This window comes from Pristis pectinata, chromosome 20 (genome assembly GCF_009764475.1).
Source record: "Pristis pectinata isolate sPriPec2 chromosome 20, sPriPec2.1.pri, whole genome shotgun sequence".
Classification (NCBI taxonomy): Eukaryota; Metazoa; Chordata; class Chondrichthyes; order Rhinopristiformes; family Pristidae; genus Pristis; species Pristis pectinata.
This window is the reverse complement of record NC_067424.1, coordinates 11,104,376-11,118,844: the sequence shown is the minus strand read 5'-3', so window position 1 is coordinate 11,118,844 and position 14,469 is coordinate 11,104,376. Positions and strand designations below refer to the sequence as shown.

General features: G+C 43.7%; 1 protein-coding gene across 1 annotated transcript in view; it reads right to left on the bottom strand.

Moving 5' to 3' along the window:
• The window catches only part of cntn2 (contactin 2), a 164,323-nt gene that overhangs the window by 8,264 nt on the left and 141,590 nt on the right, over positions 1-14,469 (bottom strand). Inside the window, exons 17-22 of the mRNA XM_052034539.1 lie at positions 13,508-13,578; positions 11,748-11,982; positions 10,656-10,771; positions 9,419-9,605; positions 4,606-4,718; positions 3,605-3,770 (exon numbers count right to left, since the gene is read on the bottom strand). Of these exons, the coding sequence (XP_051890499.1) occupies positions 3,605-3,770; positions 4,606-4,718; positions 9,419-9,605; positions 10,656-10,771; positions 11,748-11,982; positions 13,508-13,578 (888 nt within the window). The remainder of the gene's footprint in view (positions 1-3,604; positions 3,771-4,605; positions 4,719-9,418; positions 9,606-10,655; positions 10,772-11,747; positions 11,983-13,507; positions 13,579-14,469) is intronic.

Below are 14,469 nucleotides of genomic sequence, written 5' to 3'. Positions count from 1 at the left end.
CTCCCACTGGTTCCCCTCCCCACCTCCCTCCCTTATTCCAGGCTCCACCTTCCTCTGCTATCAGGTTCCATCATCTTCAGCCCTTTGTCACTTCCACCTAACACCTCCCAGCTCCTGACATCATTCCCACTCTCCCCCCTCCCTCAAATGACTATCACCCCCCTCACCTGGATCCTCCTATAACATAGAACACTGCAGCACGGTACCGGCCCTTTGGCCCACTATGTTGTGCTGACATTTTATCCTGCTCTAAGATCTATCTAACCCTTCCCTCCCACATAGCCCCCTATTTTCCTATCATTCATGTGTCTATCTAGGAGTCTCTTAAATGTCCCTAATGTATCTGCCCCCACAACATCTGCCGGCCGTGTGTTCCACTCTCTGTGTAAAAAACTTACCCCTGACATCCCCCTTATACCTTCCTCCAATCGCCTTTAAAGTATGTCCCCTCATGTTAGCCATTGTTGCACTGGGAAAAACTCAATCTATGCCTCTTTTCATCTTGTACACCTCTATCAAGTCACCTCTCATCTGCCTTCTCTCCAAAGAGAAAAGCCCTAGCTTGCTCAACCTATCCTTATAAGACATGTTCTCTAATCAGGGAACATCCTGGTAAATCTCCTCTGCACTGTCTCCAAAGCTTTCGCATCCTTCCTGTAATGAGGTGACCAGAACTGAACACAATACTCCAAGTGTGCCTGCCAGCTCTTGTCCCACCTCTTACCCCCACCTTTTTATACTGGCTGTCTCTCCTCTTTCTTTCCAGTCCAGATGAAGGATCTCGACCCAAAACGCCGACTGTCCATTTCCCTCCATAGATGCTGCCTGACCCGCTAAGTTCCTTCAGCGCTTTGTGTGATAACCCAGGCCAAAGTAGTGGTGGGTGTGATCTGCGCTCTCGCCAGCTGAACTCTGCCAGAAGTTGAACCTCAGAGGTGGGTGGGAGAGGAAGGCCACGGGCAGGAAGCTGCAGCCAAAGCGACACAGCAGAGAATCGGATCCCAGTGACTGGGTAAGTTATATGGATGAGGGTGTGGGCAAGCAGCAGGCAAAGGTGGTTGGGTAAGGAGAAGGCCTGGTGGGGAGGGAAGCATTTTGTTAAGCCCAAGGAAAGACTGCTCCCTCTTGTAAACCAAAATAAAATGACCTCCAGCTAACAATACCTGCTCCCGACAGATCTGACCTGATGAGGAAACTATCATTCCACTCATCTGCCTATCACCCCTCCTCACCTGGATCCACCGATCACCTGCCAGCTCTTGCTCCACCCCTCCCCTTCACCTTTTTACACTGGCTATCTCCACTCTATCTTCCAGTCCAGATGAAGGGTCTCAACCCAAAACGTCGACAGTCCATTTCCCTCCATAGATGCTGCCTGACTTGCTGAGTTCCTTCAGCTTCTTGTTTATTGCTACCGTTCTACCTGCCCTTCTCCAGCTCTCAGGCCTTGAAGTAACATTGCAGATAACATCTGGTTGCATACCGAAAGAAAATCGTCCTTGTGTTCATGCAGGTCTCCCATATCATGATATGATAAGAGGCAGCAGGGTAACAGAGATTAAGTTATTCCCCTCATTTTCACCTCTTCTTATTGCCATTCAGGGGAGTTTACATATGAGCCAATAGAGTCTTCAGGCATGAGTGAAGGACAGCTTACTTCATGTTTAAACATCCTGTTTATCACAAACTTCTGACATGCATAATAAAATGGGTCAGATTGATGCTCTCCCATGTTTACAAGCAGATGAGAACTCAACAAACATTACTTATTGGTGACGAGGTATGAGGTAATGGTAACATGATCTGTCTGGAGCCTTTCGGATGTTCCCTGTGGGAGTAATCTGATCTGTGGTTGGTCTCTGGAGAGTCCCCAGAGTGAAACAGACAGAGAAACAAACACTTCAGCAAGGCCCAGGGGAAGGGGAGAAAGAGGCTGTCAGGTGGGGAGAACCAGGCTGAGGAGTAACAAAGGGACGTCCTGGCCTTGGCAGGGACATTTCTGGTCTTTTTGCCCAACTTTGCCCAGAACCACCTCTCTGAGGAGTCCCACTGAAGTTCTCGGAAACCCCTGTGATAACTCATGGCCAAAGTGTAATCCCCTCTTCAAATGGACTCATTTCAATCTCACTCATTTCACGTCAGGAAGTTGTCCCACAATTTATATATAAAAGAGATGAGCTGCAGATTCCAAGTGGCAGAATGAAGGCACTGGTGTAAATCTGGTGCAAGTGAAAAAAGTGTGGTGATATCAGCCCACCCCACCCCACAAACCTGGTTGAAATTGCAGGGAGAGGCTGATTTCTGAAATTAGCAACAACGTGCCCTTCTGTTTTAATCAATGGAGCACAGGAGTCATTAACACTGAAGCGAGTTCAACCGCCACGAAAAAGACTCCAAAAGGCGCAGACTTCCACCTTGCCTCTCCCCCTCTGATTATCTCTATTTATTTCAACTTAACTTCCTTTCTCCAGCCCCCACTTACTCCCAGTGAAGCAAAGTGTCCACACAAGATAAGAGATACCAATTTGTGGAGGATACAACATAGACCTACAGTGGTTTATTTATATTTTTCTTGTGAATGTTGTGTGTCTGACGCCATGTGCCTTGACGTTGCCGCAAGTAAGTTTTTCATTGTACCTGGGAATACATGTACTCGTACATATGACAATAAACTCCACTTTGACTTTGGTTAGAATGTGAATTGGCTACAAAAGGAATATATGGGATCAACAGAGTAGTTAGACGGAGGAAATTAAATGTAGAGGAATAGGAGGAAGCTGATATAGACCTGAACAGTATTTCGAGTCAGATGGGCTGAATGGCATGTTTCTGTGCTTTACTTTCCATATATGTATTCCATGCATTGACTATGAGCAGCTAGGACTTATGCACTGGTTAAAGATAATTAGGCATCCAGTTCAAAGCAACATTGCTTCTGCAATCACTGAAGTCCATTCTGGGTTAGTTAAGAGTCCTAGATATAACACAGAAACAGGGCCTTTGGTCCACCAAATCCATGCTGAGCACCAACCACCCACTTGTACACTAATTCAACTCTAACTCATTTTATTCTCCCAACTTTCCAATCAGCTCCCCCAAGATTCTACCACACACACCTACACACAGTGGCCAATTATCCTACCAACCTGCACATTTTTTGGGATGTGGGAAGAAACTGGAGCATCTGAAGGAAACCCATGTGATCGCAGGGAGAACTATGAAAACTCCACATGGACAGCATCCGAGGTCAGGATTGAACCTGAGTCACTTGAGTTGTGAGGCTGCAGCCCTACCAGCTGTGCCACTGTGCCATCACAGAGGAATTACTTCCAAACCTTGGACAGATCTCCACAGTGAAGCAGTACAAGGTTTCTTATATTTTTCTGGGCCTTCTTAGAAAGAGTACTGATAGCGGAGCTACCAGTAGTGAGTGAATTGCCTCTGCTCAAGCCCACTTCACTTTAGGACTGGAAGCATTAGCTGAGTTGGGAGAAATCCACTCCTTATAATTGGGCTCAAACCCCGTCGCCAAGAATCCTTGTGTCCATTCCCACTGACTCTGTCACCAGACTCTTCCCAATGTTCTGACTTGGGATGCACTCACCTGAGCTTTTGGATATCCTGATTTTAGCGGCTGCTCCATCCCCTCCCTCTCCCGAGGCACGGATCACCACCAGGTAGCTCAAGTCCTCAGAAAACGGCAGCTGCACAGAGTTTTTGCTGGTTTCTGTAACTTTGATAGCCGATTCATCTTCAGGCTTGTACAACACCTAAAGCAACAAATGGCTTTGATTAGAAAATCTCTTAAAATTGTCAGAAGCAGAAGCAAGAGTCGGCCACAGAGCCCCATGCAACTGTTCCACCATTCAGTGAGTCCTCCAGCTCATCCCTATTTTCCTGCACCATCCTTGAATCTATCGGTTACCCAAGTATCAATTGACTTCAGTCTAGAACACACTCATTCACTGACCTTCCAAGACCTTTTGACTAGTGAATTCCAGTTTTGTAACCTCTTAACAAAGAAATATCTCCTCATCTCGGTCCTGAATGACTGACCCCTTTAAGCCAAGGATCTCTCGCATTTATCAAGCACCTGTTGGAGCTACTCAGAATGCTTTGCAAAAGGTTAATTACTTCCTGACTTGTTTGGTGGGGTAGTTATTAGCCAGGAACTTGCCTAGTCCCCTTCCCCTGTTCCCCTGTACCCTTCCCAATTTACTCTCCTTCCTGTCAACTCCTCTCTGGTTCTTTTGGCCACATGCCTACATTAATTTACAGGAGCCAATTAATTGACCAACACACCTTTGGGAACTGGAGCACCAGGATAAAACCCACGTGGTCGCAGAGGGAATGTGTAAACGCCACACGGAGGACATTCGAGGTCAGGATTGAACCTAGGTCCCTTGAGTTGTGAGGCAGTAGTGCTAATTGCTGAGGCACCATAATAAGGAAATGAAGGGATATGTGCAGGAAAATGGCGCTGAGGTAGAAAATCAGCCAAGATCCTATTGATCAAAGACCCAGATGGCCCACTCTTGCTCTTCTGTTGTACATCAGATTTCAATAGCCATAGATCCTGGATAATAGGAACACAATATCTCCCACCTTGTATCCTTCCACAGTAGATTCATTCTCAAATGCCTTGACGTGGTCCCATTTGATTCTGACCCAGGAGCCGTGTGCCTTCCAGGTGATTTTACTTGGTGGCCGGTTTGGAGCTGAAAAGGCAAGAAAGCGTCAAATCAAACCCATAACTTCAAGTGACAGGGGATCCGACAGTTCAAACAGTTCGCAACAATGAGGAGCTTCTGCTGAGTCGCCCACCACCAACATCAGTAGGGTGGAGTAGGAAGTCACCATGGACCAGAAACTCAACTGGGCCAGCCACATAAATAGGGTGGCTACAAGAGCAGGTCAGAGGCTGGGTTTTGGTGAGTGATTTCCCTCCAGACAGCCCAAAGCCCTTCCACCATCTACAGAGTGTGGTGGAATACTCTCCACTTGCCTGCAGCTCCAACAACATCTAGGACTAAACAGCCCACTTAATTAGCTGTCCCATTATTTTGCCCTACAAGAGAAATTCCACCTATTGCCTTCCCTGCCACCCACCTTCTCAAATGCTTTGACTAACTTGTTTCTCTTTCTCAGTTCTGATGTGGTGCTCTGGACTTGAAACGTTAACTGTTTCTCTTGCCTCAGATGCTGACTGATCTGCTGAGTTTTTCCAACGTTTTCTATTATATTTCAGAATTCTAGCATCTGTTGGCTTTACGGTTTCCACTTAATTTGTACCCCATCCACCATCCTAAACAATCAGTGGCACACGGTGACTGCAGTGTGCACCACCTACAAAATGCATGGCAATTACTTGCCTAGGCCACTCTAATAGCACCATCCAAACCTAAAACCTTAGCCATCAAGAAGGACACAGTCAGCAATCACATGAGAATCACACCTGCATATTCCTCTCTAAGTCACATTTTATCCTGACTTGGAAAGATAGAACATAGAACAGTACAGCTCAGGAACAGGCCCTTCAGCCCACAATGTTGTGCTGAACTAATTAAGCTAATGATGCCTAATTAAACTAATCCCTTCTGCCTAGACATGGTCCATATCCCTTCATACTCTGCATATTCATGTGCCTATCTAAGAATCTCTTAAACACCTCTATCATGTATCTGCCTCCACCACCACCCCTGGCAGCACATTCCAGGCACCCACCACTCTCTGTGTAAAAAAACTTGCCCCGCACATTTCTTTTGAACTTTTTCCCTCTCACCTTAAATTCATGCCTTCTCATATTAGCTACTTCACTTCAACCATTTGATTCTTGAACTATCCCGGACAACCCTAATCACTTCAGTTTAGCAATACTATGACCACTTTGCACTAAAATGGACTTAGTTTTTTTTGTTCTAATTGTTTTCTTTCTTGTAAAAATTGTGTGTACTTTATGTTTAATTTATGTTTTTCTTGTGAATTCTGCTTATATGATACTATGTGCCTGTGATGCCGCTGCAAGTTCATTGCACCTGTGCTTACAAGTACATGTGCATATGACTATGAACTTGACTGACTTTTGACCGTGGGATAAAGATACCGGCTGTCTACTCTCTCTATGCCTCTCATAATTTTGTAAATTTCTATCAGGTTTCCCCTCAACCTCCATCACTCCAGAGAAAAGAACCCTAGTTTGTCCAATAAAATATATTGCCTACCCTTCTTTGTCACAACTAAATGCTATAGTCCCCTTCTCAACACTAGAAACACTGCAATGATTGAAGAAGATGGCTCACTACCACCAGTTAGAGATGGGCAATAAATGTTGGCTTCATTAGTGACACTCACATCCTGAATTTATTTTTAAGAAGTTCAAATGAACATTTTCTGCAAAGAACATGATTGGTGTCATTTACTGTTAATAGAGAAAAGCAAATTTGCAGGTAAGAAATTTATTCAGATCTTAAGAGGTTCCAGCTGTACATAGTTATCTGCTGTTAATCTCTTATTATGTAAACTATGGGATGGGTGAATGGAGTTTTCAAATCTCCCAAGAGCCTGGTTGAGTATACAGTCTCAGGATGTGTGTAAGAGAAGCAAAACAGCTCCTGTGCAGGAAATGATCGCCTTAACTGGGGACTTCATCTGTTGTGGGAGGGCGGAGGGTGGAGGCATTTTACAGGTCTTGTATCTTATTTGGTGGGCAAGGGAAGATCTCCTGATGTGATCTGCTATTGTCTGGAGTGGCTGAAACTCTATGGGGTCTCTGTTTTAAAACAAAAACAGAGAATGCTAGAAATACTCAGTAAGTCAGGCTGCACCTATTGGAAGAGAAACAGCGAACGTTTCAGGTCGAAGAGCCTTCATCAGACCCTTCGTCATTCTGGTGACCTGAAACATTAGCCTTGTTTCTATTCCCACAGATGCCGCCTGACCTGCTGAGTATTTCCAGCATTTTCTGTTTTTTATTTTAGATTTCCATCATCTGCAGTTTTTTTGATTTTTGTGTTTCCTAACCCAATACCCGATGACGTTCTGGCTAAATCTCATGACCAAATAAAGTTTAGCCTATTAGTTATTTTTGCCTTCAGAAACAAGGATGTGTTTATCCTTAGGATGTGGATGATGTTTGTAAATTAATACTTATTGCCCTGGGAAAATTACGAGGTCACCAACATAGTATGGAGCCACATGGCAGGTTGACCAGGTCACAGAGATGAGATGTTCCTTCCCAGTGTTGATATTGAATAGGCTAACATTGGTATTTTATCTTCAGTAGTATCAACATCCTTTAATAGATCCAAGTATTGAGTAAAAATGACAAAAAGCATATCTCTTCCATTGGGTAGAAGATACAAAAGCTTGAAAAGACGCACCACCAGGCTCAAGGACAGCTTCTACCCCGCTTTTAAAAGACTCTTGAACGGACCCCTTGTACGCTAAAGCTGAACTCTTGATCTCACAATCTACCTTGTTGTGGCCTTTGCACCTCATTGCTTACCTGCACTGGACTTTCTCTGTTACTGTAACACTATACATTCTGTTATTGATTTTCCCTTTGTACTAACTTGATGTACTTATATTTTGAAATGATCTGTATGGATGGCAAACAAAACTAAATTTTTCACTCTATCTCGGTACATGTGACAATAATAAACCAATTACTGATTAAAGTTAGATCAGCAAACAAGGGCAACAGCCATTTTTATTTTGCCACATGTCCATTAGAGGCAACAGTGGGATTACCACATAAGTTATCCATGGAACCTAAGGCCCGAAATTTACCACACCTCTGTCCCTTTCCCCTTTAATTTAGATCAAGACATACATAAGATAAGACATACATAAAATTCAATATAAAAAATCCAACGTTAACAACAGGACTGTAAAACATTTTGTTATTTAAAGGTTCAACTTAACTGTTGGGCTTTCCCATCCGTTAAGAACAACACAATAGGTGGAACTACAACATCTCTAGGAGATGATAACATATTTTGAGGTGCATGCTCACCAGTTTCAGCAGAAGTTGAGGATCATTCTGGTTCCAGTACATTTTCATCTACTTTGAAATGGATATAACAATCTGAAACATGGTGTTATTACTTCTGCTTCACTGGTTTGGAACACACAGCAGCTCCAAACACTGGCTTCACCAAATCTGAATGCATTCTGATACATCTTCCCATCAGTAACTTTGCAAGTGTTGGTCCTTCAGTTGGATGCGTTGTGATGGAGGAAATGTGCAACTCAAGTTTTTCAATTTTGTCTCTTGTCATTTTCTCAGTCTATTCTGAACTGCTCTTTCTGCCAAACCGTTTGAGGTGGGGGTATGGATCTGAGTGCACACGCTCAACTCCATCGAGAAGTTTGCCAAATTCAACACTACTGGCGCTGTTCCCAGTGGCATCAAATAACTGTGGAACACCACGTGTGACAAAGGCCATTCTTAACTTTGAAATCGTCGCCTGAGGAGTACAAGCATCCATGGGAACTGTTCCCATTCCACTTAGTGCATGCAACTACTACGGTCATTAATTCTATCAACTGTCATCACTTTGACTATTCCATAGTCAACTGATTCAAGCACAAAAGCACCAAACTGGTCTCAGTAAAACGTGCTGCCGCACAGCCCCAGAGAAAGAACTCAAATCTCACAAAAGATAAGTAACATCTACTGATAGCATCCTGGTTAGTCTCATCAGCAATCATAATGGCAGCTTTCAATGGATTTAAATATCAGGTAGAAATGACATAAATATGGAGCCATCATTGTATGATGTACCAACCCCAGAGAATATCCACCTTTATTTTACACTCATCCACTAGAGAGCATTGATAACAATGGGATTACAACACAGGTTTTAAATTTAGGGCAGTAGGATCTTGTGTATTACAAATACACTGGGGGGGCTTATAGGGAGTTGGCACGCTGGGTCACACCTTCCAAGCCAGCTCCCACTAGATGGTAACTGAGCTACAGTGGTCTGCATCTCCTGGGAGCTGATGGATGAGGGATTGTTGTATTGGTTGAGATGTGCATGAAAATGTTGAACACCTTTGAGGTGACAATGCTCGTGGCCTTGGAAGAGCTGCCCATAATGCGAGTGCTTCAACGTTCTGTGGATGTGGCTTCTCCAGATGCTACTCTATTGCAGTCTATACCATTCGTCTCAATGACTTCCTCTAATTAAGGTTCCTCCAAAATTACCTGCAAGATTTATTAATGTTTTATATTGACGGATCCCTGAATTGTCGAGGATTTGGACCCTCCAATTACAGTCATAAGAGTCATAGACACATGTAGCACAGAAACAGGCCCTTTGGCCCACCACGTCCATACTGACCTTGGCAGTTCAAGAGCTTGACTGTTATACTCTCCAACTGTTCAACCCTAAAGTGTGGGCACCATACTCACGTGCTTTCCTGGTGACAACGGTGGTAGAGGGGCTGGATGGCCCACTCCCTGCACTGTTGTAGGCCCTGACCTCCACGTGGTATAGAGTGCTGGGCTTCAGGCCGCTGACCCGGGCTGAGGTTTCTAGCCCCGGGGTCCGCACTCGATCCGCCGATTCCTCCTTATCATTCTCTCTCCAATACCTGATCTTTGGAGTTGGGAGGAAATGGAAGGATATAAAAAAGGGAAAAATAGAGAGTGTTACAAGAAAATACTGAGCTGAAACAGAAACCCTGTAAACTTCTGGTTGGGTGAGGGCAACTTTACCTCTGTACATTGGGCAGTTGAGAGTTGGATGCATACTTTACATCTCTCCACTGAAGTCAACAGGACCAAATGTGTGGTTGAGGTGTTGTCCCCATACTCCTGCATCCTAGGCAGACTCTCACCATTTTACTTGAGCTTGGGAAGTGGATGTCTATAGGCTATTTGACTATGGGAGACTCAATCTTTCTGTGCTCTGCATCTGGCTGAATTCCCTTAGCAGTAGTTGGATGAGATTTTGCTTTATTTCTCCTCTTGGAGCATTGATTTCTACTGTGCAAGCACACAGCCAAAGCATTCTCCAGTCAATGAAAACAGTTGTAGTAAGAGAAACAGTAGCCAATCTTCACACAGCAAAGTCCCACAAACAGTGAATTGATAATGACAGATTGTCTCTTTTGGTGACAGAGGTTGAAGAACATTGGCCAAGGGAGAGAGAACAACCCCACAAGACACTGCTGTGGGATCTTACACCTAAAAGAGCAGATGGAACTTAGGTTAGTTTCTTATCTGAACAACCAGCACTGTGTTGGGAGTATTAGCCTAGACAAGGTGCTCAGCTCTTGCTGTGCAACTTCAACCCCTAACCTTCTTACTCAGAGGTGAGAGTGCCATCCACTGAGCCATGTTTAATTTCCGTTAGAACCTTCCCAATTATTTCTACACTTACTAATCCAAGAATAAGAGCATTTTGCCAAAGATGCTTTGTTTAATAAAATGAACATCTTGGAAATAAAACTGTTTTCTTCAGTTCCTGTTTGTGTGAAGTATGGAGACATTAGGGGATCACTGGGAAGGGAAGGCCTTTGATCACTGGACAGGTTTTTTGTAGGGAATGGAAGGGAATTCAATGGGAGGTGTTTGGGAGCAGCTCCATTGAACTCTCTACAGTCTGGATACATTTCCCTCCTTGCCAGACAAAAGGACAGCTCACCTCGTAACCCAGCAGTATGCCGTTCATCGTGACCTGACCGACTGGCTTCCAGCTCACCTCGATTTCAGAGGAGGAGAGGCTGTTGGCTGTGACCTCAGAAGGGGCAACGCTGGGCTCTGAGGACAGAGAATAAACAGTTCAGAAATAAATCAAATTCAATGAGAGCTGAAGGAAACTTGTTGGAAAATTGTTACAAGATTGGAGAAGCTCATCAGGTTAAGCAATAAATATGTTCAACCTTTTGAAGAGAGTGCAGGGAATTACTAGACAACCAGAATTCACCGTCTTCATTGATAGATGCAGGTGGATGAAAGCATGGAGGGTTACTGATGCCCATTAAGTTCCCTTCCTTTCTGATATGGAACCCAAGAGAAATTGCATCCTAATTCCATTCCGAAGTGAAGTGTCTAATTCTGGAGACCATATCTCAGTAACAACAAAGCATTGGTTAGTTTAGGGTAATGACAAAAAGAATCAAAGGACAGTTGATGGGCATGTGTGAGAGACAATAAATTGCAGTACTACAGCCAAATAAGGAGAGAGGGAATGGGACTAATGGGATTGCTTGCCTGGGAGCTGGCATGCATGTGATGGGTCAAATGGCCTCCTTTAGAGTTGTTGTAGGTAGAAGGTGCAGAGAGGTTTAATAAACAGCCATGAGAGCAGAGAAGCTATTCTCCTTGGAGCAAAGATGATAAAGCAGAAATTTGCTAATTTATTCAAAAGTTCCTATTAGTAGGAGGGCTGGTATTCATAAATAAACATATCTAAGCTGAATAAAATTCAGTGGGGAGAATATTTAATTCTTTGCCAGCAAATTTCAGGGGAGCACGCCCATCATCCCCGAGAAGGTGAGGAAAGCAAATTCAATAATGTGTGAAAAGGAAATCATTGCAAAGGTATGGGGAAAGAGCAGGGGAGCGGAACTAATTGAGTAGTTCTTTCAAAGGGCAAGTACAGACACAATGAGCTGAATCTGTGTGGTTTACCCATGTTTCATCAACAAACTAGGAGACTAACACACAGTGAGGTAATAACTGGCCCAGTTCAGTAGTAGGGGTGATCACGAAGAGGTGGCATCACTGGACTTGCCTTCTTCTGCAGAGTAGACGATTGTGATCTGGCTGTATGGACCCTGACCCTTGTTGTTGAAGGCCTTCACCTTCACCTCAAATCGACTGTAGGGCGCAATGGTATCATTCTGGTAAACGTATCGGGAAGATTCTGCACCCAGGACTTTGGCGTTCCTCCACTCTTTTGTTCCCTCCTTTCGAAAGGTGATGATGTAACCAAAGCCTTCACCGTTCTGGTACTCGCGTGGCATGGGCTTAAAGTAAACCATCAATAAACAGGAATGTCAACACCTGGAGCAGTTTTATAATCACATCCCACCTCCTGGCTGCCTTTCCACAGTCCAGCATGCCTAGAACCCTCATTCCTTCCCTGCACCACCACATCCAGATCACTTCATTGCCCGCCTCAAGTAAGCACCCATAATTCATGATGCTCAACTGTGGATATCACTGGGCTATTCACTCACAGGAGAACCACAGGTGAGTATGATCTTCAACCATTATCCATGCTCAGACACACACTTCAGCTGGTGATCTCCAATGAAGGACTGGTGGGATTTTTTTTCTCTTCCCTATGCCAGGAATGCTGAGACCAAAATGAAGGACCCAGTTTTTTAATGAAGGACCCAGTTTTTTTTTACTGGACAGGGAAAATTGGACAGGCTAGAAAAGAGAATGTCGGGGTCATCTGGCAGAGAGCTTTAAGATCATAAAGGGTTTTGATGGAGTCGGCACAGATACTTCACATGGATGAGATTAGAACTAAGGGACATAAATGTTAGATAATTACTAATAAATCCAAAGGGGAATTCAGGAGAAGCTCTTTAATCCAGAGAGTGGATATAATGTTGAGTTAATACCATTGGGTGGTTGAGTTAAGTAAAGATGATTTGGAAGGGAAGCTGGTTAAGTACAGGAGGGAGAAAGGAATAGAAGATTATGCTATTAGGATTAAATGTTTAGATGCTGGGGAATCTGACCCATTAATCTATTGTTGTCAGAATGCTGGCAATTTGCAACCTGTATATGTTTTTCAGTCACAGAGTCAGAGTAATATAGCACAGAAACAGGCCCTTCAGCCCAACTTGTCCATGCTGAGCAGGGTAGCCACCTAAACTAGTCCCATTTGCCTGTGTTTGGCCCGTATCCCTCTAAACCTTTCCTGTCCATATATGTATCCAGATATCTTTTAAGTATCATTATTTTACCTGCCTCAAGTACTTTCTCTGGCAGCTTATTCCAAATACACACCACCCTCTGGGAAAAGAAGTTACCCCTCATGTTCCTTATAAATCTTTCCCCTCTCGCCTTAAACTGATGCCCTCTAGATTTTGGTTCCCTTGCCCTGGGAAAAAGACTGTGTGCATTCACCCTTTCTAAGGCCTTCATGACTTTATACAACTCCATAAGGTCAACCCTCAGTCATTTACGCTCCATGGAATAAAGTCCTAACCTGCCCAACCTCTCCCTATAACTCAGGCCCTCGGGTCCTGGCTACATTCTAGTAAATCTTCTTTGTACTTTTTCCAGCTTAATGACATCTTTTCTGTAACAGGGCAACCAAAACTGTACACAATACACAATATTCCAAGTGCGTGCATGCATCCTTCATCCCAACCTTTATGGTAGTAAGAAGGAGAAAGCTTTGCTCTCCTATTTGAATAGATAAAGCTCAGGACAGACTTCCATTTATCATTTTTGGTTTTCTTCCTATTCTCCAGCTTACCACGAGCACCCTACTGCAACATGCATGGTTGGCATCCCAGACTTTATACTTACCGCCCACAGTATTGTGACCTCATGCTGATCTCCACCTCCCCCACTAATATTCGACGGAGCCACAGTGGGAGCTAAGAGACACAAAGAAGAATATTTCTAAATATAAAAACACACCCGAATACAGAAGATTGTGTGGCATTGTACTTCTATTCAGACTTCAATGCTAATGAAAATACTCAGAGATATTAATTTGTTATAATCTGTTCAACGCTACTGCACAAGGTTATCATATCCAACCCAGTGACTTATTACATTAGCACTGCAGCTCCCATATGGAAATGTGTGGAATTAGTGTGAAATGAGTGTAAATGAGTGCTTGATGGTCAACAAGGACTCAGTGAATTGATGGGCCTAAATAATGAACTTCTGACCCTAATCTCCACATTGGAAAAACACACAAATACCAAAAGGACCAATAAGCCATATTAATTTGTTGAAAATATGAAATAAAAAAAGAAATTGCTGAAAATACTCCATGGGTCAGGCAGTATCTGTGGAGAGAGAAGTAGAGTTAATGTTTCAGATCAATGGGCTTTCATCAGAACTGGGATGATTTAGAAACTGAACATGTTTGAAGTTTCAGAGAAGGACCAGGAGTGGTGAGACAAGGGAATATCAGTGATAGGGCATGGACTAAGAGAGTCTGTGATCCAACTACTGGCTGAGAAAGAGTGGTGAAGGCTTGTTAATTGCAAATGATCTGTCCGAAGGAAATAAAAACAGAGGCTGAAAGAGGATAAAGAGGAAAGGCAACATTGCTGGAACTCTGAGAGACAACACTGCAGTTGCTGAAAATTTGAAATAAAAAAGAATGCTGGAAATACTCAGCAGGTCAGGCAGCAGTGAGAAAAAATGAGTTAATGTTGCAGGCTGATGATCTTTCATTAGAACTGGCCTCTTTTGATACAAACTGCAAAGGCTGGTTATCTGAAATTGTTAAATTCAATGTTGAATCCTAACAG